Source organism: Mixophyes fleayi, chromosome 7 (genome assembly GCF_038048845.1).
Source record: "Mixophyes fleayi isolate aMixFle1 chromosome 7, aMixFle1.hap1, whole genome shotgun sequence".
NCBI lineage: Eukaryota > Metazoa > Chordata > Amphibia > Anura > Limnodynastidae > Mixophyes > Mixophyes fleayi.
Genome location: NC_134408.1, coordinates 68,018,557 through 68,046,297, shown reverse-complemented (window position 1 = coordinate 68,046,297; position 27,741 = coordinate 68,018,557). Strand labels below are relative to the sequence as shown.

At 41.1% G+C, this 27,741-nt stretch overlaps 1 protein-coding gene across 3 annotated transcripts in view; it reads left to right on the top strand.

The window, feature by feature from the left end:
- HECW2 (HECT, C2 and WW domain containing E3 ubiquitin protein ligase 2) overlaps nucleotides 1-27,741 on the top strand; it is a 423,985-nt gene that overhangs the window by 258,153 nt on the left and 138,091 nt on the right. For all 3 annotated transcript variants that reach the window (XM_075179947.1, XM_075179946.1, XM_075179948.1), the window contains 2 exons: nucleotides 19,015-19,157; nucleotides 27,369-27,469. In XM_075179947.1, the coding sequence (XP_075036048.1) occupies nucleotides 19,015-19,157; nucleotides 27,369-27,469 (244 nt within the window). The remainder of the gene's footprint in view (nucleotides 1-19,014; nucleotides 19,158-27,368; nucleotides 27,470-27,741) is intronic.

Genomic DNA, 27,741 nt, shown 5'->3' with positions numbered 1-27,741 from the left:
CGTGATGCCATTTGGGTTATGCAACGCTCCGGCAGTTTTCCAGGACCTGATCAACGATGTCTTACGAGAGTTCCTGGGTAAAACAGTAGTTGTGTATCTGGATGATATTTTAATCTACTCTGAGTCTTTACTCCAGCACCGTCAGCATGTTCGCCAGGTTCTGCTGAAATTACGGGAACATCACCTATTTGCAAAAAGGGAGAAATGCGAATTTGAGGTGGCCACTGTGTCATTCCTAGGATATATCATCTCCTCATCAGGATTTACAATGGACCCTGCCAAAGTTCGAGCAATCCAGGATTGGGTCCTCCCTACTAATCTGAAGGCGATCCAGAGGTTCCTTGGATTTGCAAATTATTACCGTAGGTTTATTGACTCTTTTTCTTTGTTAGTAGCTCCGATCACTGCCCTCACTCGAAAGGGAGCTAACCCAGCAAAGTGGCCTTCGGAGGCATTGGCAAGTTTCTCGGCACTCAAAGCTGCCTTCATTTCTGCTCCAGTGCTGAGACATCCTGATCCGGAACTTCCGTTCATTGTAGAGGTGGACGCTTCAGATATCGGTGCTGGCGCCATCCTTTCTCAGAAAGGCCAAGGAGCAAAAAATTACATCCTTGTGCATTTTTTTCTAAGAAATTTTTGTCTGCCGAATGTAATTACGATGTCGGCAATCGTGAATTGTTGGCCATTAAGTTGGCACTGGAGGAATGGCGACATTGGTTAGAGGGAGCTACTCATACCATCACCATCTTCACGGACCATAAAAACCTCCAATACATCCAGACCGCTAAAACCCTGAATCCTAGGCAGGCCCGCTGGGCCTTATTTTTCACCAGATTTAACTTCATTATTACATTCCGTCAGGTTCTAAAAACGCTAAGGCCGATTCCTTGTCTCGAAGTTTTTTGGCCCATCATCCTCAGTCTCCTGAACCGTTGCCTATTGTTCCTACAACTACTGTTCATCTTGGACTCACCCAGGATCTAGGGGCAACTATCCGGCGTTTCCAGAGAATCGCTCCAGTTCAGACACCGGTCAACAAATTATTTGTTCCAGTACATTTAAGGAAATCTGTTCTCATTGAAGGTCACAACAACCACTCTGCTGGCGATCCGGGAATCCGTAGGACTATTGAGGTTCTTTCTCGTTGGTTGTGGTGGCCCACTTTGTCAGACGATGTGGAGAATTATGTTCGGGCTTGTCCTGAGTGTGCTAAAAACAAAACGGATAGGAATCGTCCTTCTGGGCTATTGTTACCCTTGCCGGCGCCGAGCAGGCCTTGGACTCATTTGTCGATGGATTTCATTGTCGACCTAACAGTATCCGCAGGACATAACACCATCCTGGTAGTTGTCGACCGGTTCAGTAAGATGGCACATTTTATATCTTTGCCCAAGTTGCCGGATGCCAGAACCCTGGCCACCTTGTTTTTGACGCATATTTTTCGTCTTCATGGGACTCCGGAAGATATCGTATCAGATCGAGGATCCCAGTTTATTGCCCGGTTTTGGAAAGCCTTTTGTAATTCCATTGGGATCTCTATCAGCCTGTCCTCAGCATATCATCCTCAGTCGAATGGACAGACAGAGAGGACAAACCAAGCTCTGGAACAGTTTCTGCGCATCTATGTGTCTAAATTCCACGACAACTGGTCCTCTCTCTTGCCCTGGGCAGAATTTGCGTACAATAATTCCTGCCATTCCACTATTCATACATCCCCGTTTTTCTGCAACTTCGGGTTTCACCCAAAATCCAACTCATTTTCTACTACTGTTCCCTGTGGGGATTCCGGAACGCCTGCTTTTACGGCCAGGTTAAGGTCCGTCTGGAAAAAGGTGCACGTTGCACTAGGTCACGCTTCTCGAAAATCCAAGATCTTCGCTGACCGTCACCGTAGACCTTGTTCACTGAAAGTGGGAGATCAGGTTTGGTTATCTACACGGAACATCAAGTTGCGACAACCTTGTAGGAAGCTGGGGCCCCGATACATTGGACTGTTTCCAATTGAGAAGAAAATTAATCCAGTGGCATTTAGATTAAAACTACCCACTTGCTTAAAAATACCGGCGACCTTTCATTGTTCGCTTCTAAAGAAAGTCGCTGCTCCCAGCAAGTTTAATCGGTCTCGCTCTAACAGGCCCAGGCCTCTGATGGTGAACGGGGACCACGAATATATTATCGAAAAAATCCTTGACTCAAGGAAGGTTCAAGGCCAAGTTCAATTCCTCGTACATTGGAAGGGTTATGGCCCTGAGGAGCGTTCTTGGATACCACAGAGGCGCCTTCATGCTGGAAGGCTCATCAAAGAGTTTTTTAGAAAGTTTCCTACAAAACCTGGATGTCGGGGTTCCTTAACCCCTCCTCAAGGGGGGGTACTATCACGAGCCGCGGCGGTACTCACAGCCGCCGCGGCTCGCATCCTGTCTGTCCCAGCGTCCCGGCCTTCGCTATGACGACCGGGACGTCACTTCCTTCCAGCTCCCGACCGTTGCCAAGGCAACGGCCGGGCAGCGTCGCTGCAGCCAGGCGCGCCTGCGCATTAGGGACTAATAGTTAGATTCAGCCTGTGGCTGAATTAGCAGTCTTTAGCATGCAGGTGTGAGATTCAGAGCTATGCCCTGATTGACCTTTTAGTATCTGGCAATTAGTCTGCAACTGTGGCTCTGTTTGTGATTGGCTCTGGGCTGCATTTAAGGCAATGAGGGCTGATGCCTCATTGCCGGTTATAGCGTTCTGTCCTCAGTCCTGCTGCCTGCTTGTACTATCCGTTTAGGTTCTTGCTACCTTAGATTTGACCACCCGTGTTTGACCCCTGCTTGTTATTGGACCTGTGAACCTTCTCTTCTGACCTTGACCTTTTGCCTGTAATTCGGATTTTGCTTCTTTGCCTGTGAGTTTGACCCTTCGCTTGCCCTTGGATATTGCATCTGTGCCTGTGACCTTTTGACCTTGGATTTCTCTTATATACCGTCCACCAATCACTCCTGGGAAACTCCTTTAAGTCAGTATACGCTACTCGACCCTCGGTCGGCCCGCAGCCCAGTCTGTCCCCACCACTAGGGGCTCCAGCGAACACCTGGCCTTCTGAGTAGTTCCCGAGTTTCACTGTACTGACTTGGGAGTTCCTAACACACACATACTCCACCTTTCACTCCAGTGTTAGATGCTGTGGTATCAAAATATAGCCCTTGGATGTTGTCCTGCAATCCCCACTCATCTATTGCTTCCACTCATTGTCTTAACCATAGTTTTTGCGGTTCCATCCTGAAGTTTCGGAACTGAGAGCAGCTTTATTACATGCTGTCCTGAAACCGAAATAGGGAGCCTGTCAACCCGTTTTTGGGGAAACACGGTAATAACAATGAATATCTCCCATATTATCACTCATTGACATGACTGCAGTGCATTAGGTTATTAATGTTCATTTCTATTTGTTCCTGTAATTATACAGCATTAATTTAAATATTTATAATGCATATACTTAACATAAATTGGGTATTGGCAAAATCACTGCATCTGATATTGTGGAAAATTGTATAACATCAAACTTTGACTATCTTGTGCAAGTTGGAAATATGCACTGAATAAAAAATATATGTATGATTCAATGTCAGTATACCAAGTGGAACCGAATGATGGGTTGGAGAAGTATGAAAAAAAATAATTAACCATTTGAGATGGAATCACCCTAATATACATATATATTTTTTGTTCTATTTACTCATATATTTCATCAATACTTTTGCTATTAACCTTTAAGGCTGCAGCAGCACCTGATTCTATCTGTTTCGTTTGCTTAATTACTGTAAAGGGCTGAAAATTCCCTTATAATTTGTCATTAGGCAGCAGCTGGAATATTTTCACTCTCTTCCCTCTCTGCCCACTCTTCCCTCTCTGCCCGCTCTCCTCTTAATGAAATAATATGTGTTGATGTGATTAACAATGTCCCCCTAAATAAAGTAACCAGCACCAGTATTATAGACTGGACTGGTTACTGCTAAAGCCCCATGGGGGACATCCCCCTGCAAAAGAATCAATCTGCAAAAGGCAGGGGAATAGAACATATAGAAATTATAATAATAATAATAATAATAATAATAATGGAACATATATTATTATTATTATTATTATTATTATTATTATAATAATAGAAAATATTAATAATAATAATAATAGAAAATATAGAACATATAATAATAATTCTAATAGTAATAATAATAATAGACCATGTAGAACATATAATAATAACAGAACATATAGAACATTGACTATATGATGTTGATGACCACCAAGCAAAATGCAATCATATCTAGAAATTCAGCATATTACGTAAAATAGCAAATGCAAGGTATAGAACTAATAAAAGGCATAATACAAGGACACATAGGTGTATGTGGTAGGAACGGGCAAGAAGTCAGGAGTAGAAAGGGTCCTGCTAGTGAGAAGTTAAAATAATTGAAAATATGAATTACCTACAGCAGCTGGGGTGTCAGAGTGCCATCTTGACAGCCGCACTTATTTGGTTTTTTTGACACTGGTTTTTTTTCTATTTCCACAACGTTCGTGGTCAGGGCTTTAACTTCTTTCTTTTTGAGGTTTGGTTGCCTTTTTTTCAGCAGCTTGGGCCCCGCTTCTTGATTAAGAGCTAGTGCCCGACTTCAAATGGCTAGACAAAATAACCGTATGCTTAGTACGGTTGGATGAGGCAGAGAATTTAAGCCAAAGGTCTGTACTGTAGAACAGACAAGTCCAAGAGATATTGGGAAATCACACACAAATAATTGCTTGATTAAAGGCATAAAGAGCACACTAATCTAGCAATGATGGCAGATTCTTTTCCACTGTATATTATTTTTTTGCACACGGGAAATTTTACATAAGGAAATTTTTCATGTCAATTTTGTATTTCTCGTGTAAATTGTGATGCATTGTGCAACAGCATGGTAAGTGACTTTATGATTTTGCATTGGCTCTCCACCTCTGTAGAGGTGGACGCTTCAGATATCGGTGCTGGCGCCATCCTTTCTCAGAAAGACCCAAGGAGCAAAAAATTACATCCTTGTGCATTTTTTTCTAAGAAATTTTTGTCTGCCGAATGTAATTACGATGTCGGCATTTGTGAATTGTTGGCCATTAAGTTGGCACTGGAGGAATGGCGACATTGGTTAGAGGGAGCTACTCATACCATCACCATCTTCACGGACCATAAAAACCTCCAATACATCCAGACCGCTAAAACCCTGAATCCTAGGCTTCGAGGCAAGGAATCGGCCTTAGCGTTTTTAGAACCTGACTCCTACTAATTAATAACATCACAAATACTTGTTGTGACACTTCATCCAATCTTTGTATTGTGTTTTTAGATGTAAATATGAGGGCAACTAATTTTTCATAAAATATATGGATAAATATATCCTTCCTCGTACCCTTAATCCAGTAAACACACAGAAATGCATAGAGGGTGGCTAGGAGGAATATCCTTCACAAACTGCATATAGCGTGATCTCAATAGATGGCAGCTACATGCTATAAGAAGAAACAGGAAGAGGTGTGCAAGACACATGCTTTAATATTCAGAGGTGTAGATAGGATCCATGCCCCTCCTCCCAAAGATTGCAGAGGACACGTTGTAGCCAGTATGTAGGGGCAAATTCAAAGTACACTAAAATATTAACCAGCAAAAAAATACTTTGTGATTCTTGATTTGGCACCAATCCAAACGGCAAAAAGCAGGATTCTACACATCAGTAGTTACTAAGGGGGCACATTATTTGAAAGAGGGAACTAGCTGGCTCACATTGTAAAGGAGCTATCTATTACAAATAGATCAGTGGTATGAATGCACTTTTGTTTTCTATTTACTGAAATTCCTCTCATTCCCATCATTAATTAAACCATACATTATCAATTAATTCAATCATATTCATTAAACATCTCATTACTTCCCCAAGACTCATAAAAATAACTCATTCACCATAATTAACTCCATTACAATTTTGTACCAGTTCACCCTCATAATCAAAGCATCATCATAACTAAACCCCTCATGCTCAACATTAACTTCCCTCAATTATATTCCTTCCTTGCAGCACTAATAATCAGTCATTATGGTGGACTGGAGAACTGCTCCCATCGGCCACATATCGATGATACTTGAGGCTAAGAAACTTCCGGCGGCTGAAAAGCTCATATGGAACGGAGGAAGGGATTAAGGATGCTTTAAAGCAGGCCTGTCCAACCTGCGGCCCTCCAGATGTTGTGAAACTACAAGTCCCAGCATGCCCTTCCAGCAGAGCCGGATTTAGACCTCATGATGCCCTAGGCAAGATATTGGTTTTGCCACCCCGTCCCCACCACGACCCCCCCAGCCCCCCACCTCCCTGAAACAATCCATAGCATTATATTTTTTTAAGCATAGCATATACTCCTATAGTTAAGTAGAAGGGTAAACTATGTGCCGCCGCACATCACGCTGCTCCTTCTGCATCACCATGCGGCCCCTCATTATTGTCCCTCTCATCACACTGTGCCCTCCTTTATCATTACACTGCATCACACTGTGGTCCCAGCAGTTAAAGAATAATGTCCATGGACCCCATATTTTGTCAAAGGATCTACCAGAATTTTGAATTATGCTGGTCATATACTCCATATGATGAATATTAAGCTCAGTGGTCGAAGTGGAAGTTTAGAAGTGGCGTTATGAAAAATGTAATGAGAATGTAAACATATGAATGGAATTTTATTATTTTACAATGAAGGCAGTACAAGAGGTAGCGGTATGGCCTACTACCATATACAACCCACTTCCACCACTGCTTACCTTTCAATTCACACAAATTGTACTTTATCTTTAACTAAACTTAGGTATTAATCATAATTAACATGTCAAGAAACTGCAGTTCATGGTTAGCAAGCCCAGTAATAAAAAAAACAGCAGTCTCCTATCACTACCACGTCACAGATCGTCCGTCACTACAGTTACTGACTGCAGCCCTCTACCTACAGAAACATGAAAAAGCGCTGGAATGCAATAATTATGTTAATATGTCAGTCTTCTGCATGAATCCCATAGTGCAACATTTAAACAAGTCAGACCTCCTCATAATATAAATCCCACCAGATTCAGTATAGTTGGCAGACTGCCCTGCTCTCTCCTACCTGTTCTTTAGATCAGCTGCTGCTTGTCTAGATCCTGGAATGTTGGAGGCCCTATTTGGAAAAAAAAATGGGTACACAGAATTTAGTAAACTACAACCAGCCCCAGTGTTAAATCAATATAGCACCCACATTTTATAAGTAGACCTCCCTCCAACCAAAAAATTAAATTAATAGCATGCACATTTAATAAATAGACCTATTTCCCTCCAACCAGCTCCAACATTAAATTAATAGTGTTACCATTTAAAAAATAAACATATTTCCCTCCCACAAACAGCCTCTCATACACACACATAATATACATACACTGGCCCTTCACACACACCTATTATACATACACTGGCCCCTCACACACACATATTATACATACACTGGCCCCTCACACACTCATGTTATACATACACTGGCCCCTCACACACATATTATATTAATATAAAGGGTGCCTCTTTTCATTTTGAGGTAAGAGGTGTCAGGATTGAGGCAGCGGGTCATGTGAGGGAATAGATAATGAGCACGTATCATGGGGAATATCAAAGAAAAGATAGAGAGTGCTGTAAGGGTATTGTTGGCTGAGGAGGGGCCGTGTGGGGAACAGACTTCTAACTCACATGCCCCCCCCTGCCCAGCACCTTCACACATGCCCCTTCTGCACAGCACCTTTAGCCACACATGCCCCCCCTATGCCCTGCAGCTTCCATCACACATGCCCCCCCTGTGCCCTGCAGCTTCACACACACACACATGCCCCCCCTGTCTCCTGCAGCTTCACACTCACACAAGCCCCCCCCCCTCTGCCCTGCAGCGTCACACAAGCCCCCTCTCTGCCCTGCAGCATTACACATGCCCCCTCTCTGCCCTGCAGCATCACACATGCCACCTCTCTGCCCTGCAGCGTCACACATGCCCCCCCTCTGCCCTGCAGCATCACACATGCCACCTCTCTGCCCTGCAGCGTCACACATGTCCCTTCTCTGCCCTGCAGCGTCACACATGTCCCCTCTCTGCCCTGCAGTGTCACACATGTCCCCTCTCTGCCCTGCAGTGTCACACATGCCCCCTCTCTGCCCTGCAGTGTCACACATGCCCCTCTCTGCCCTGCAGAGTCACACATGCCCCCCTCTTAAACTGCAGCTTTCATCTCACACACACACACTAGCTCCCTGACACATTACCCCTCCTCTTACCTTTTTCTAGACGAGTGACTCCAGGAACAGACAGAATTGCAGCAGCTCCTGCACTGACATCCATACAGTTCCATTAGCCCGCCTTCACTGTGTACCATGTGACCGTTGTGGTCACATGACCCTGTGATGTGGGAAGGTGCCTAAGCCTCTAATCCTAGCTCTAACACCAGCCCCTCCCCCGATTGGGGGGGGGGGTGCCGTGAATCGGGGGAGGGGCCAATTTTTTTTTATTTTTTTCCCTTTCTTGTCCCCCCCCCCCATCAGGGCCCCCAGAGAGCCGCTAGGCCCCAGGCAGGTGCCTAGGTTGCCTAGTGGTAAATCCGGCCCTGCCTTCCAGCTATCGACAGGTTGTCTACTGGCAAAGCATGCTGGGGCTTGTAGTTTCACAACATCTGGAGGGCCGCAGGTTGGACAGGCCTGCTTTCAAGCAAAACTTACACCTAATTAAAAATGCTTTTTACCAAGGGTGTCTGATTCTATAGTTATCCTGTTGGACATTGGTATAAAACTCTTCAGAATGGTCTACACTTTATTTCTGCATTATTGTTATTTACTGCCCAGTAATGTGGTGCACTGTGCCATTTTTGGAAAATGTATACATTTTTTAAATTACCCACTCAATTACCCAATCAGCAGAAAATAGAAAGCAAAACAAAAATGTGTAGTACTGAGAGCCTCTTCCTGCATATAGCAATCATACTCTGCACATTAGTCTCGGCGCTAGCAAGGCAAGTTCTGTGAGTCAATAGGAAAACAGGAGGCAGGAGTTATAAAATTATGCAAAGTAATAAAATAAGAAACACTTCGAAACTTACACTACGCACATACTGCATTATACACTATCACACGGACGGATAGTTAGGGCCCTACTCTAATTTGGTCCACCTTGACAAAATAAGCAAGCTCACCATTATGTACCATAAGTTTGCCTTACAACTGTAAAAAAAATTGTGCTTCTGTTCAGCCAATGGGTAAGTTTATACTGATAATAAATTGGGTTAATATAAACACTACATATATTATCATTATTTTGAACAATTTGGACCCATATAATTTGTTTCCCAGAGAAGTTCTGATCCTAGGAGCACATGCCAGCTATTGAGTTGACCTCATTGAATTTTTAACCTATAAAAAACAGGCATATAAAAATCCCTGTGCAACAATTAAAAATAATAGTTTATTAACTGATCACTTATATATTATAAGTTTGTAATTAGGAGAGAGAATAGAAACTTATCATGGTTAATAAAAAAACCTCTACATCTCAACAATTGTTATAAATCTGTATTTCATAGTAATGCCACTAGCTGTCCTTGCAATGAAAAGTATTCTAGCACCTGTTGCTTCCACATATTTGCAAGCACAATAAAACTTCACTCATCCTCATCAGTTCATATACAGCTCACAAATTGATTCTTCTGTCATGCTTCTAATAAACTTGGTCGCTTTGTGAATATGTCATAAAGAATAGAGCATGCTGGGATGTGTAGTTTTCACAGTGTGCTTTAGGATGCCATGTCAATAAACCTGTGTTTCTCTATACCTCCCAGCATGTCTGTCCCTGGCAGCGGGACAGAGGGTTTGGTCACGTTTGATCCTCATAATCAAACCCCCTATACACGGAGAATAAGGGAGAGAGGTAACTTTGAATTCAAAAAGCCATGAGTTTCCTCCTCAAGGGAGGATAAATACAATTCAAGAATCAATAATAATAAAGATGTCCAAAAGAATCAATTTAGTGACTATACACATTAAAATAGGTACATGTTATTAGAAAGACAAGGGGGGGACATGAGGACTCTCAAAACTTTCAACAAAAGGGAGCAAGGCCAAAGAGATCAAAATTATTGGATGGATTATCTGGATGGCAAGATAATGATGTCTCTTGATTTTTTAGAGAAAAGTCGAGTTTCCATGTCAACATACCCCCAAAAAATTCATTGTCGAAATCCACCAATCATGAAAAGAAATCAAGAGCTAGAAGTAGAGGATGCAGAGGAGGGACCACCCAACAGATCCAAGAATGTAAGATTAATATAAATAAGGGAATATTCAATCTTTCCTCAAAGATACTGACCCCCTATGAAACTAGACTTCTAGAAAGGGATTTGAATTTGCCCCAGCACCTAAGCCTAACCTTTATTATTATTATTATCTTTGACTTATAAGGCGCCACAAAGGGTCCGCAGCGCCGTACATTACATATACAGAAAACAGAACCAAGACACAACATGATACAAAAATATATACAAACACAGGTGACAGGGTAAAGCAAATCAGATTATATATGGGACAGATAATGAAAGGGATGGTAGAAATCAGCGAGAAGAAGGCCAATGCTTATGAAAACAGGGCTAGCGATGCAGGCCAAGAGGTACAGAGGATGAAGCACACAAGGAAAGAGGGCCCTGCTCATGAGAGCTTACATCTTAAAGGGAAGTGGGAGACACAAATAGGGTGGTACTAACTGGGGGAGAGAGCCAGGACAAGGAAGTTAGGAGGAGGACTGATAGACTTGAATAAAGAAATGAGTCTTAAGGGCACGCTTGAAGCCTTTGAGAGTAGATGCTAACCTGATGGAACGTGGAAGATCGTTCCACAGTAGGGGAGCAGCCCGGGCAAAGTCCTGAAGACGAGAGTGAGAGGAGGTGATCAGTGAAGTAGTGAGGCGGCGGTCACAGGCAGAGCGGAGGGGGCTGGTAGGAGTGCAGGTAGAGATGAGATTGGAGATGTATGGAGGGGAAGATTGACTAAGAGCTTTAAAGGTGAGGAGTTTAAATTTAATTCTGTAGGGTATGGGGTGCCAATGTAGTGACTGTTGGAGGGAGACTGCAGATACAGAGCGGCGAGAGAGAAAAATGAGGCGGGCAGCAGCATTGAGGATAGACTTAAGAGGGTCAAGGCGAGAATCAGGTAGGCCAGAGAGAAGGAGGTTACAGTAGTCAAGGCGAGAGATAACAAGCGAGTGAACAAGGGTTTTCGTGGCTGCCGTGGTGAGAAAGGGATGTATGTTAGATATATTCCAAAGGTGGAAGTAGCAGGATTTTGAGAGGGACAGAATGTGAGGCTTGAATGAGAGGGAGGAATCAAAGATGACCCCAAGGCATCTGACTTGGGGGACAGAAACGAGGGTAGTATTATTAACAGAAATAGAGAGGGGGGGTGGGAGAGTCCTGGCAGGGTGGAAGACTAAGCTCGGTCCTGGAAATATTGAGTTTAGAGAGGGTTGGGACATCCAAGATGAGATGGCCGAGAGACAGGAGGAGACACAATGTATATTGCACCTGTCTGGCTGCAGACCATTACACTTGTGTAAAGCACGTGTGTTATTACCCTTTGCGTCTATGATGGCAATGTATTCATATTTACTCTTCATACACTTATACCTTTATAACCTATTAAAGCTATATTAACCTCAAAGAAGTGGATTCAAACAGCTACCTGCATTATGATAGCTGTCATCTTGTTAAGTGGAAAAATAATATCCCTAGATCTCAGTTCAACCGTGTCAAACTGAATTGTTCTGATGAAACTATATATAAAGAACAATCACGTGTTTATGTTGAAAGATTCAAAGAAAGATGTTATCCTGATCAGATTATCTTGGATGCGTTATCCAAAACTGATGATGTAGAGAGAAAAGATATGTTGGTATATAAAAATAAAAATGAAAATGAGAAAGGGAAAAATTATATTGTTCCATTCATTACAGAATTCAGTAGGGACGAAAAGAGGATTAAATCAGTTTTAAACAAGCATTGGAAATTGATTCTTATGGATCCAGTTTTAGGTTCTGTCGTTTCACAAAAACCGGATATTGTGTTCAAGAAAACAAAAAATTTGAAGTCATTTTTAGCACCTAGTCTTCTGAGAGATGCGAAGGGTACTAAGGGAACCTTCTTAGATAAATTAAGGAAAGGTGCTTACAAGTGTAACAACTGTAACATGTGTAGATTATTATCCGCTCAGAATAAAACATTCATGGACTCCTCACATCAAAGAGAATTTAAAATTCAAGACCAAATTGATTGTAAAACCACCTCGGTCATCTATTTGTTAGAATGCCCCTGTGGAAAGGCATATGTAGGAAAAACAAAAACGGCTTTAAAATTGCGCCGCCTCCAGGAACATGTGAGGGCTATTAAAAATAAGTCTGAATTACATACTGTTTCTAGACACTTCCTTACATCTCATAATGCAGACCCGAGTGGTTTAAGGTTTAAAGGTATTGAACACGTGGTGCTGGGTGCACGGGGTGGAGATTTGGCTAAGAAACTGAGTAGTAGAGAAATGTATTGGGTCTATAGACTTGACACTCTAGCACCGAAAGGCTTAAATGAAGCGTTTGAAATGACATCTTTTCTCATCTAATGTGTTTTTTATGAGATGTCCCTACTTGATATGTTACGAACTGTCTCCTCTCTTTGTAGGTAACTTCTGTTGTATGATGGGTAGTTAGGGATATCATGTATATGATGTGCTCTGTTATCTGATTTATTATTGGATTTATTATTGGTATTATCATTAATGTATATATTCCATCTGTGTTAGTAGTCATTATGACATATTTATATTACTGTTTTTACTCTCTATTGTAATTGTTACATACTATGTATGGAGTATCATTTGTATAGATAGGAGTTTCATGTATTAGATAGGAATGCTTGTGTTGTATGGTACTAATAACCCTATTGTGGTAGTCACACCCACTCTATTTGCATATGTATGAGATGTATGTTAAGTAATCTTTGCCTTGCATGCTGTTTCATTATTGCACGAGAAACTGGACAGATAAGCTGTTTTTTTCTTGTTTTATGTACGAGCATAATATATATAAGCCGCAGTGTGAGGCTTTGTTGCCTCTTTTTTATTAAAACTCTTATCAATTTCACTTCTTGTGATGGTATTATACTATATTGGCGTTTTCTGAGTTGTAGTTATTCCGGAGTGGTGCTATTATTTTGGGAGGTGCATCTGCCGGAGATAGGACGTTTTACTTCAGCGGTCCGCAACAGACAGCACCTAACTGAAGGTTTATGAGCACATATACCAGGCTATTGATATATGATCTTCTGGTACGGGAATTGCACACATGTGGAATATGTTGATGATATGCATTTAATGCACTATGTTGTCGCCCCTTTCTCTTTTTGTATTTTATTAGGCTGATACCTGCAGATAGGTGTTGAATGTATTGGGAGCTGCCATCCTATGTACTGAGTATACGAAATTTTCACTATTGTCACTTTTCTATGTTTTTTTTGCACTTAAAAGCGCCTGTAGAGCTTAGAAATTTGTTGGGACTATATTAACCTTTATTAACTTATAATTGTGAATTACCCAGAATAAAACACACAGTGTTCAAGCAACATTTTTATTGCAAGAAAAAGGTACAAAAATTTTAACACACACAGCTATCAGAAAGATCCGCATGAGAAGTGAGAGCGCCCATACCAATCAGAGAGCTGAATACTGCAGAGTATTATTTTTAAGGTATTCTTAAAGGTGCTACTGGTTTGTGGCAGAACAGGTCTTGATGTCGTCTCTATTCCATTTGATTTCTTTATCTACGAAACAAGGAAATAAAAAATGTTTATCATTTAACTTCGATATCTGTAATTTATATTCTACGACATAAATATTCTAATTTTCTCACCTTTCACACTGCTCGAGATCAGTTTATATTTATATTTTGGTCCCTGTGGCGAAATCGCAATAATAGCGGGCTTAACCTCCATACATTCTGGAAAACGGGCGCCAATTTGGTTATTATAACGGTACAGGTATGTGCCCAAAGCATTTACATGTCTACACATGTTCACTGAAATACCTTCGTGTAGAACTTCTTTAGTATATTTTTCTTGTTCAATTTTTCCTTGTTTGCTAACATTAGTGGTATCAGTGGTATCTAAACAGGCCTTCTCACCATTAAATCTTCGTTCTGACATAAAAAATTATATATAGTTATAAATTAGCATTTTACATTGCTTTATGTGACACTACATCTACACTACATCTGCTACTGACCTTTTTTAATGTCGTTGTCGTCCTGGTCCAGTACTTTGACCATCATCTCCACCTCTCTTGGGCTCATTGGATTTGCTCTTTCCTCTTCTCGAGTATCTCCATTTCCCACCTTAGCTTTTCCAACATTTTTTGGCCCTTCCAGCACCATCTCTGACTCTATCTCCGTCTATAATGACTATTATAAGACAATATAGATACTATAATCCAATACAATCATAACTATACTAATTTAAAAGGCAGCATACACTTTAGTTCACTGTAGGTCATTGTTTTCAGTTGGTGGTTTAAGAATTTATTTTAATCTCGGTCCCCTAAGGACCGTCTTTCCTAATTCAGTCATTTTTGAATTGTGTAGCACAATATAGGTCAATACACCCCAGTATTACTATCTTATTGTAATTTAATCACAATATTTATTTGGTTTTTTCACTCATGCCATTTCTCACGTATAATCCAAGCTATAGATCTTGGTCCAAATTTCCGCAACCCAACAATTTTTTTCATCACTTTACACCTTTAGAAATCTAATCATCACAAACCATTTTTCCTGACCCTAATTAACCAACAATACTATATTTTTTAGTTTATAAGTATATATTTGTACAAGTAGCAAGGGAATGATATGGGATAAGAGGTAATAGAATGCTAACCCTGAATAGATCTGTCATATAATATGAATTTATTACAACTTTGGTCCATAATATACTTTAATTTCAGTGTACAAACCTGATCTCAACAAATTGGGATCTTTAATTTTGAAGAAAGTGGCTGTATCAATAGAACGTATCTATATGGGACGATAATAATGTTGTTCTCTCAGTATATAAGATCTTACATACATGACCAATTATCTGATATTTTCTTAATATATAAGATCTCACGTATACGAATAAGCATTAATATATTTTCAATTGACAAGATTTTACATACAGAAATAATTTAGCAAGCACCTTTATATACATGCAAAGTTAACCTGTTTCCATAATTATGCATTTATTCCGTTAATAGTATGCTCTTAACATCATATGAATAATCCTCTAGATACTTACCAATTTATAAGATCATGAATACTCCAACAGCCTGGAAAATCCTTTTTCTGAGGAATGTTACTGATGCTGTAATTCTTTTTAATTTCTATGTATCTGTAACATAGCGGTTTTACAGTATCTTCCATTGAATAGGTTTTCTGATGTTTTATTTCCTTTCAACAATAGTATTATACTGTACATTCCCCTGTCCGTCAATCAGAGACGTATATCCGGTGGAGGCGTGGCAGCAATCCTGTTGCCACCAACGTTACTAACGACCACGTCATCAAAGGGGAGGGCTTCTCACTATAAACAGCCAATCAAGTCATATCCTCGGCTTGCCTAGAATAAGCTTTTAGCGAAACGCGCGTCGGCGGACGCCGCGTTCACTGTTCACACAATCGAATCCTGTTAGGTTTAAAATATGTGCCAATTTCTTTAGAAATGAACTAGTCCCTAATGCACTTAGACGCTGATATTTTAGGTCTGGTATAGCTAGGGGATTACTATACTGATCCCGTAAGAATTGCAGCCTCATACGGCTACTCTTTTACCAGCAGCCCTGTCATAATAGTTACAGCTGACAGCTTTAGAACAGGGTTTCTCCTCGTTGGAGAAGTGGTGTTCCTACAAATATCCTAGGTATCATTTATATGTTTCCCACTTAGTTGATATAGCTTAATGTGGTTTTGATACAGGATTTAAAGGGGATATGCCAATGGGATTAAACCCTTATACATAAGAGGAGACAAAAGTCACTGAATAAGCCTTATTAAGGACAGCTTATAACGGATCAATTTAGCCACATATGTTATGCCTCCTGGGCAATGAAACAATCAGTGTACTTTATGTAATAAACACACCTGTGTGCAGATTGGGGTTATTATGTTGGGAGCTACATTCTGTGCCCCAACAGTTGGGTAGATAATAAATATATTCAATCAAGGCTTAGATTGAATTGCCAAGTGGATAGACATATCATTGAAAACGGGGCCATTATGATTTCATCAAGGTAGTGATTTTACAACCTAGGAGGTTCAATACTTAGCCTACACTCCCAACATAAGAGACCAAATACATAGCACTGTTATACAATACAATAACCAGGTATTTGATTAACCACTGTAGCAAATCTTATAATTGATATTCAAGACAATAATAAAGATAAGTGGACATGGTGCAGTAACGCGGTTGGGCAATAGTTTTGTCCTTTTATCAGTTTATATATTCCATCAGTTTCATCCACTATTCACGTTTTATATTTTGCTATTAGAATGTTTTAATTAATAACAATAAAGAAGTATTTAACAGAATTTATAAATATCTATTATAACCATAATACTTAGTTCAATTGAGTGCCCCACTTGATCATTCTTTCTTTTCTCTCTAACTGTGATCTCTATCTCCGTCTCCGTCTCCATAGCTGCAACCCCCACTGACATCTTCTCCTCACCCGCAACCCCCACTGTCACTTTCTCACTCGCAATCATCTGACGCTCCACGGTGCCAAACAGGTTCCTCTGTCATTTTATACACACAGACATGGGCGTTTGTTTCTGCTGTGGACCAATCAGCGATGATGCACGCCGAGAATGGAGCATTCCATTACATACGAAGGGGTTTTATTATTAGGGAATATTCATTGCATTCCACTTTAGCAGTTAAATGTTTTTCTAAATTTAATGTATATTACTAAACTTCTATTTCATAGAAATTAAGGGAGTGAACTATAGCTAAAGCTCTGCCTCTTTATGCTAATGTCTTTGGTATCTCGTACATTTCCCGCAAATGTCGCTGCAGTGTGTACGAAATGTAAATCATTGTTCACGACAACATGGCTGTAAAAAGTCGCTAACCCTTTCTCGTCCTAAACAAGGCTAGTGTGTATGCAGTCCATGGACCGAGCGATCGGACCATCGATTGCATGTAAAATTGCTTGGCATAAAAAGTTGGTCGAAATTTCTGTAGTGTGTACCCAGCTTTAGAAATCTGAGTCGTAAAAGATATTTTGCTAGCAAAATATTGAAAAATACAAAGGATAAGATAATGGCAGTATTATTAGATAGAGATGACTGCATAGCTTTACAAGAACTTGAAAGCCTTGCCTCAGAATCTACAACTTCTCAATCTATAACAACTGTGGAGGTTTATAATGTTTAATCCTTTGCCCCAGTTAGGCTACTGAAAAATAAATCTAACTTCTACCCTCTCCAATATAAGGGCCCCTTTGTGGAAAGTTTCTACAAAAAAACTATGGAACATTTTAGATAGCTTTATGCTCGAGCAGAAAAAGAACTCTTTTGAGACAATTTGACAAGACAAGAGAGACTAGCTTTAAATAAACTAATTTCAGACAAAACTGTCATTATAAAACCAGCAGACAAAGGGGGTGGTGTGGTTTTGCAAAATATTGAACATTATGTCACTGAGTAATTCTAATTTTTATAGTAGATTGAAAACAGATCCCACCTCTACATACCAAGAGCAATTGAATATTCTTCTTGATGATGCACTTTTGAATGGAGTAATTACTAGAGATATCTCCAACTTTATATACATTAAATATCCGGTAATACCCACATATTACCAATTCCCAAAATTCATAAAAATTTGAAATTACCACCAGGCAGACCGATTATTTCAGGAATAGGTTGCCTTACAAGTAATTTATCGGCATTTGTAGATACATATTTACAAAGATTTTTATTTGCTTTAAAGTCCCATCTGAAGGTTACAACCAGTTTTTTACATCTATTGGATGGGTTGGAATGGAAAGATTCTGCTGCTCAGTAAGCTGAGCAGCATTGCTGAACTCACAATCGGTGACTGGATCTATTTGTTTGAGGACCTTGATGGACCATCAGACTGCCTTCGGCTCCTGTCCACACTACGCCTCTGTTAATATTTACATTGATGATTGCTAGTTCCTAGTTATGGTTTTCTAATAAAAATATTGTCATAATGATATCATGTAAAAATAAAATAATATTGTATGACAACTGTCTAGTGACATATGCGGCTATTATAGATAGTCTCACCAGAGGTCACTTATTCAACTTATTCTTAAACTCACCCTTATCCAAGATGTATTTACACAAAAAGATTCTGTTATGGAGGTACTCTATAGCTGCATTTCAAAAGTGTGCATGTGAATCTCAATATATTCTTTTTTTCTCTACCAATCTACGCTCTGAACCACACTCGCTCCTCTTGTTTTAGCTTTGTCCTCTTACAATTAGAATATAAGCTCTTGTGAGCAGGAAACTCCCCAGCCTTTGTTTTTTTTGTCTGCATTTATTTTGTCGATACAGTATGTCCCACTTTTATGTATGTCCTGTTTTCCCTACTGTACTGCGGAGCACTATGGTGCCTCCAAATCTACTATAATAAAAATAATAATGTATTAAAAAAATATTTTTCAGGCTGCACAATTAAACTCCTACATTTTCACATCTGAATTTTAAGATATCACTATGTTGACCCTCTGGGTATGCAACGCACAAGTTCCTCTTTCAGTACTGCTCTGGAAACATTTTCTATTAACAACTACATCAAATGGAATAAAAATGTCAGTGTCATAAAGCCCTATGTAACCTAACTATTTTTTTTGTATTCAGAAATATTCCTTTGTTGCTCTACTAACTGATGTTTTGGAAGTTGAAATAAAAGATAAATTTGCCAAAAGTCGTCCTATCATCAAGAGATTTCTTGGAAAATTAACTATTCCAGTGCAGAGGCTGTTGGAAAGACATGCAATTGGGTAAATATATCTCTTTAATTCAGACTTATGTTAAGAATTCCATGTTACGTATTGAGTTTTTGTTATTGAGAAAGCAAAATTGCTTTAATATTTTGGACATATTTAGGACCGGTGCTAGGGTTCTCAGTGCCCTAGGCAAAATGTCAAAATACGCCCCCCCCTCAGCCACCCAAAGACAAGCCAAATACCCACTTCCCAGACCCTCACACAATTCACTTTTGGTAAAAAAAAAAAAAAAGATAAGCCTTACCTCCTACAGCGGTCTGGCTGCCGTGATGTTTCATAGAGAACGTTGTCCAGACTCCACTGCTATCCAGGGGCAATCACATGATTTCTAGAGGGGAAGTATCCAAGTATCAGATATGGGAACAAAAACTTGTGAGAATGACCCATCACACTGCTCCCCCTGCAGCACACTGCCCCCCCCCCCACTGCTTGACCATGTCCAACCCTGCAGCATACTGCCCCCTGCTGCTTGACCATGTCCTCTGCCCCCCCCCCCCTGCAGCACCATGTCCTCTGCCCCCCCCCCCGCACCACCATGTCCTCTGCCCTCCCCCCTGCAGCACCATGTCCTCTCTCCCCCCCTGCAGCACCATGTCCTCTGTCCCGCCCCCTGCAGCACCATGTCCTCTGTCCCCCCCTGCAGCACCATGTCCTCTGTCCCCGTCCCCCCCCTGCTGCACCATGATTTTATTGGCACGTCATGCTCTATATTTGACTTGCAGAAAGTCAATAATAGAGCATAAGGTGCCAATAAAATAATTATTTTATCCACCATAGTGTTTAAATCAAAGATAGAGCATGAAGTGCAAAATTAGTCATTTTTCCACCGCATATTTTGCAAATCAAATATAGAGTTGCAAATAGTAATTTTTATACCATTGAAAAAATACTATTTTCCACCTCATGCTCTATATTTAATTTTCAAGCTATTTGGGAGAAAAATGTATATTATTTGCAACTTCATGCTCTATCTTTGATTTAAAAACTATGGTGGATAAAATAATTATTTTAACCACCATAGTTTTTAAATTGAACATATAATAAAAAATCCCACCCCCAACATTTTTTTTTACTACACACTTTAATTAATTAAATTAACTTAATAATACCCCCCAAAAAAAGATAAATACTTACTGTTTTGGATCCTGAAGGCTGGGAGGCTCTTCTTTAATGGCTGCCCACCGCTCCTCGGCTTCTTTACCACAAAGGAGAGGGGTGGAGCAGCCGATGCATGCTGGGAAGGGAGGGGGGTGTTGGGTATTACAAAACTTTATTTACACTGTCTGCCAGTGGAAGACAGTGTGATATATTGCAGCACAGGCGCCGCGGCCGCTGGGAATATTTGACACCTGATCACTGACGTGAGTGATCAGGTGATCAGCTGTACGATGCGCTGAGCAGCCCGGGCGGGCGGACATTGAAGAAACAGCACCTCTCTCACACTTTTCTCCACTGACTAGATTTTCAAATCTAGTCAGCGGGAGCAGCGCCCTGCAGGTCCAGGCGCCCTAGGCAACTGCCTAAGGTTGCCTAATGGGAGCGCCGGGCCTGGACATATTCAGTGCCCCCTCTCTGCTTACTGTCTTCCGTCACCCAAACAGCATGAATTTAGTTAGTGACAATCTCTTCACTTTGTGCTGTGTGAGACTGAGAGTTCTAAACTGGTACCACTTATATTCATGTTACCTGTTTTTTAAGCGTAGACAACTGTGTCTATGGTTAAAAATCTAAAGCCATAAATGGCCTTAATTGGGATAGTGCAGTACGTGCGCATGAGACGGGGTGTGGTTACATTACATGGGGGGCATAGCAATAATCCATGAACGTCCTGCCCCTCCCATAAAAGCAAGTCTTCAGTGCCATGGGTACCTGCCGCTGATATGTGCGGCATAACCTAACTGTCGTAGAAAAAGAGCAAAAGTACTGATGTGCTGTATTGCAGAACTATCCCCTCAAACCAGGACTGTCCTGTGTAAATCATAACAGTTGGGAGGTATATCTGCAAGCACACAGGAAGCGATTGGACATCTACAAAGTGATAGTGAAATAATATTTATTAGGAATTACTAGTGCACAATATTCTTATGTTGGCCGGTGATTTTCATAAAAAAATATATATTTTCATGATATTTTCTGGTGCTTCCTTTTTAACCACAATTTGAAGATATTGTCATTTTATACAGATCGAACCTCTGTAATCCAGGGGTCCAGCTATTTAGCCCCGGGTAAAGACATGTAAGGGGAAAATACAGTTCCCTGCATTGTGCCATGGAGTGCTTTTGGAACGCACTCTGCGGCAATGTAACATCACAGATTTTTTTCTTACACCCCTTAGAGGTACACAGGAAAATCTGTGATGTTCATCGCGGGGAATTTACTACTTTTATTGTTTATTATTATTATGATTATTAGCCATAATTTATATAGTGCAGTCATATTTCACAGTACTGTAAATATATTATATCAGAATACAGAAAATCCATTTTAAATTTTAGATTGCTGGACTAGAGAAATTATGTTTTGACATGTAGTAACCTACCAATATTTGATAGACAATTTGGGATAGAGTGCACAAGAAGGGGGCATTGTCATACTAGAAGGGCAATGTCCATGTCCCATTTGGGGCATGCCGCTCCCCCCACCCTGGGATGTGCGATGTTTTTCGAAGGCAGTAGGCCACCTCCAACCCCCTTCCCTAAAAACACCCCTTCAATACTGCGCACACCGACTGCTGGTACTCTGATTCCTCAGTGGGACATATCTCTTAACAGTCATAGAATATATGGGGACTGTCCTGTCTAAACCGGGACAGTTGTATCACATTTAATATTATGTAAATGATGTTTGAGATGGGTAAAATTATATATTGCTCAACTATACATTTTTCATGAAGGTCTGACATAACAAAGGGGCCTTTTAAAAACAGTCGTCTGCCCTGTCTGCATTATTTTACATTTAAAAGTGCATTATCCAGCTTATATGAAGGATAAGACATACCTATATTTTAATGTTGCATCTACATTATATCTGGCCAACTTGTGGCTCTCTAGTTGTCCTGAAACTATGTGTCACATTATACCTTCCCAGCTATCTATCGACAGAGCATGCTGGGGCTCGCAGTTTCACAACACCTGGAGAGACATTTTTTGCCCAGGCCTGATCTACACTATATAAAATCGATATTTGTGAAATAGTTTTTAGAAATAAGGGTAAAGCTGTTAGGAGCCGCAGGGGCCACGGCCACCGCCGCGGCTCTCTTCTGCCTCCTCCTGGCGTCCCGGTCATCATGGAGCCACTTCCTAACTTCGGCCCAACCATTGCCATGGCAACGGCCGGACACCGAAATGACTGAGCTTGCACCCCGGCAATACAGGGCAGCCAGGCGCGCATCTCCAAGCCTGCGGGCTAATTAAGCTTCCTTTAATTTAATCACCACTGCCTGGGGGTGTTTACAGGGCAAAGCCCTGATTGGCCAGTATCAGTATTTAAGGCAGGGAGGGCTTAGCCTCCCTGCCGTTTATCGAGTTCTGATACTCAGTTTGATTACCTGCTCCTGTGCTGTGTTGGTGTATACCTTTTGATTGCTTTTCTGTGTATGACCCTCTGCATGTTACCTGGACTCTGAACCATAGCTAGTTGCCCTGACCGTTTGGCTTGTATACTGGACTCTGCTATTTGCCTGTGCCCTGACTTTGGCCTGTTTCTGACCATCCGCCCCAGCCTGGGCCAGCGCCCCCAATTCCACCTGCGCTGAGGCCATCTTTGATAAACTTTTACTATTCTGAGCCTAAGACCTGGGGGCATCTGAGTACCTGTGAGCATATTAAGCTCTACGGGAAAGGCGGCTGCTATAGGTGAAGATCTCTATCCTATCTGTTCTAAAAGCTCATCTAGGTGGTCGTAGGCCATAACATTATAACCGGCCAGTGAAAACTCTGGAAGAATTTAATTCCATGGATGAATCCGTGACGAACCCATCTCCAGCTTAGGTGCTGGCTGGCCAAATCCAAACCTTACCCCAAATGGTCCAAAGTCTTTCTCACCACTTATCTGCACAAAAGGAAGCCGCCAGAAACCCGAAGATCCCTCCGGCAGCTACCGTGGAGCCCAAGTTGAATTTACTGGACCGTTTCTCTGGGGACAGAAGCTTGTTCCGTAATTTTAAAGAGTGCCGTAAACTTTATTTTCGGCTACGGCCCCGCTTCTCCGGCTCTGAGCAGCAGAGAGTAGGTATAGTAATATTGCTCCTTCAGGGTGACCCTCAGTCCTGGGCCTTCAGCTTGCCTACTGACAGTCCTTCATTAAGATCAGTGGATTCATTATTTACTGCCTTAGGACTCCTGTATGACGACTTGGATCGGGTGGCTTCACCTCCGATCATTAAAGCAAGGCCGGCGCTCTGCTGAAGAGTACTCTGCCGAATTTCGGCGGTGGTCCACTGACAGCGATTGGAATGACCCAGCATTGCGCAGCCAGTTCTGTTTAGGGTTGTCGGAACAAATTAAGGATTCCCTGGTACAATATCCTTCACCAACCTCCCTGGAGAGGCTTATGCAGTTGGCTATTAAGATTGATAGATGCTTCAAGGATAGAAGAGCTGAGAAGGAAGCACCTACTTCCAGTGCATTTCTTTATGTCTCTCCTCCTACTATGGAAACTGGGGAACCTATGCAGCTAGGGGCCTACCGCCTCTCCCAGGAGGAAAGAACTAAGAGACATGGTCTTTGTTTGTATTGTCAAACCAAAGGTCACCTTCTTCGTTCCTGTCCCAACAAGTTGTGAAAATAGGCCTAGAAAATGTGGAAGAGGTTCATCTAGGTCTGCAGTTAATTTCTTCCAAAGATGCATTGCTGGTTCCATTTGATCTTTTACGGTTACACATCATTATGTTTCAAAGGACCGCCCCTTGTGGGAAGTGTCCGATACACGCATTGAAGTTATCCAAATAGACTTGAGGTTTTTATTTTTAAACTTTGTATAGATTTAGGATCTCCACATTGATACTTTTTACTTATCGGATCATCATTGTGTATGCTTTGTAGCGTTGTTTTATGATGTTTTTATTTGTTTTTGGATCCGATCATGTGATTGGATATGATTATTTGACACGTCACCTTAAAAAAGATCCAATCATTTAGGATAGAAACGCGTTAGTGTGTTTGTGTCATCTTACTGAAAGGACTTCTTACCAGCCATATTTTCCATCTACGAGGACTTTCATCAATCGTCCGCTGACATTGATATTATGCTGATTGTCTTTTCCTATCTGGTAGGAGTACCTTTTGTTAAGCGCTTTGTTTATTAAAAGTTTTTTACATGCTACCTTAGAGAGATTTCTATTTTTACTTTCATTACACTGCCTTGGCTGTGGCTGGAAAAACCAAGTATATCGTGATGGGCAACTGTTAAAGAGAGCAGTTTGTGAGTAGAATCCCTTAGGGGGCGTTGTCACCATTATAAGAAGGAACCTCCATTACACTGGGTGAAGTGCTGTTATTCTTCATTTGTCTGACACTGACTTTGAATATACATCAGATTGGTGAAGGTTCTATCCAGGAACACCTTGCTATATTCCTTTGGTGGATGTCACATCTCATTCTGCTATAAAGATTGTCTATTATACAGCATTATGCTATGATCTTTTTTTCTCTTTTTTTGTTTTGAGATTCAATAAGAAGAAAAATTTGGATTGACATGGTGTTTGTAGCGCTATAGGGAATCTGTTATCTTTATCTTTATTATTTTTTACTCGTTTTAACTTTCTCCTAACCTACAGACCAGGTTCTAAAATACCAAGGCGGATGCTTTGCCCAGGAGCTATATTCCTCATCAACTACCTGCTGGAGAACCGCAGCCCATTTCTCCATCTTCCATTATTCATGCTGGTTTGACCCAAGACTTAGGTAACACCGTGCATCAATTCCAGAAGTTAGCCCCTCTTGAAACACCTGCAGGACGCCTATTTGTTCCAGTGCATCTACGAAGAGCTGTCCTCTCTGAGGCCCATGAGAACAAATTGGCTGGGCATCCGGGTGTCTCCAAAACCCTTGAAATCCTTGCTCGCTCAGTATGGTGGCCTTCCTTGTCCTCGGATGTCAATAGTTTTGTCCTGACCTGTGAAGATTACGCAAAAAATAAAACTTCCAGAACCTCTCCTGCAGGGTCACTTATGCCCTTGTCTACTCCTACGAAACCCTGGACACATCTGTCAATGGATTTTATTGTAGATATGCCATATTCTTTATTCTTCAGGAAACAACACCATTTGGGTAATAGTGGACCGTTGTAGTAATATGCCCCATTTTGTTCCACTGACCAAGTTCCCCAGTACTCAGTCTGGCTGTGCTATTCGTACAGCATGTTTTTCATACTCATGGCCTACCTAGCAATATTGTTTCTGACTGTGGCTCCCAATTTGTTGCCCAGTTCTGGAAGTCCTTCTGTAGCCTCCTTGGGATTAACATCAGTCTCTCTTCAGCCTATCATCCTCAGTCTAATGGACAGACTGAAAGAGTTAACCAATCTTTGAAACAATTTGTAAGTTTTTATACCACTGAATTTCATGGTCATCTTTGCTCCCGTGGGCTGAGTTCGCATATAATAGCTCGTGTCATTTCTCCACTCAAACCTCTCCATTTTTCTGCAATTTTGGTTTTCATCCAAGATCTAATTCCCTCTCCTTTCTCAACCATTCTGGCCTCCCAGAGATGCGGTCCAAGGCCTCACATCTCAAGACTTTTTGGAAGAAAGTTAACGCTGCGTTACTTCGGGCCTCCTTCCAGTCTAAAAAATTTGCAGACCGTTATCGAAAAAATTGTTCGTTTAAGGTGGGTCAAAAGGTCTGGCACTCCACTCGCAATATTAAGCTCAAACAGCCCTGTAGAAAACTCGGTCCTAGATTTATTGGTCTATTTCCCATTGTCAAACAGGTCAATCCTGTTGTCTTCAGGCTAAGGCTTCCTCGTTCACTTAGGATTCCAAACACTTTCCATTGTTCTCTCCTGAAGCCTGCTATTCCTGTGTGTGTAAATCTAGGCTCCGGTACCTACAGAAAACTCAACCTGTCATCTTGGAGGATCCTCAGGAATTTGTGGTGGAAAGAACTCTGGACTCCAAAAAGGTCCAGGGGAAAATCCATTTCTTGGTTCAGTGGAAAGATATTGGCCTGGAGGAACGATCGTGGGTTCTGTGAAGACGTTTACATGCCCGCAAGCTCATTAGGGAATTTTTCAAACAATTTCCTGATAAAGCAGGGTGTTTGGGTTCCATAACCCCCTTCTCAAGGGGGGGTACTGTTAGGAGCCGCGGCCTGCCTGGATTCGACCTGACCATTGCCAGGGCAATGACCGGACGCCGAAATGCCTACGCTTGCGCCCCGGCAATACAGGGCAGCCGTGCGCGCATCTCCAAGCCCGCGGGCTAATTAAGCTTCCTTTAATTTAATCACCACTTTTTGGTAGGGGTGCACATTTGTATGTTTTTCCCAGAAAGTGAAAAGGGCTTAACTGTGTATAATCATTGTTCAGTAGACACTGCAGGTATAGGCAAATTGTGGTACTACATTGAACTAAAGTATTTGTTGGGGATTAAATAGTTTGAGGCACATTTTTGCTTTCTATACTGGGGCCCTATGCTGTCTTGGACCACCACTGATGGCATGTATTTTGCACTTTCCAAAACACATCTAAAATGTACGATGGTAACATACGAAGTAAATCAATACCAATGTCTCCTCACTTTCATGATTAATTTAAGGCATAATTGAGGTGTGTCAGTATTTTAGGATAAAAATAAAATGTTGTAGTGAATGAAAGGGGTGGTCCTGAAGTGACAGCAGGAATAGGTGCAAAGTGATTTTATGTGGGTAGTTACTAAAAATGGAGAGAGAGAATATCAATTTGGAATGCTTTTCAGTCCAATTTTTTTTACACTAATAATAAACTGGTATAAGCATTTAATAACGATAAACTAAACACGTAATGAACAAATTTGAGAACTTGATGTCACTGAATTCCTGACATAAATAGATCCAAAATCTCTTTTTTAAACAGTACACTGAATCCAGCCAGTAGGGACAACTTTCTGTAGTCTAATTTATTTGTTAGTGGTAACAACAAAATGTAGGATCTCATATCACTTTTCTTTAAATAGCATACTTGACGTCTAAAATTATGCATTGAATGCTAACGTTCAGCCTCCTTTCAGTGACCAGATTCTGAGCTATAACCTGGGTAGAAGACTCCCGACCGATCATGTCAGTGGATATTTACAGTTTAAAGTTGAAATAACATCATCAATTCATGATGGTAAGAAAATTTTACTTTGCTAACACACTATTCACATATTTGAGCTCATTGGAGTTGGACGTATGCCTTTTTTTTCCATAAGATAAGTTTTTCTGTACTGCACATGATATGCACTAAAGATATGTACACATAAGTCCAAATGTAGACTTTTGTGTATCATTGTCTTGCACCTCCTTACGCGTGGAGAGGCCAAACGGAGACAGGCAGGAGATAACAAATGTAGGTCAAGTACATAAGGGCATGCTTACGTAATTGCAACACAATTGTAAATG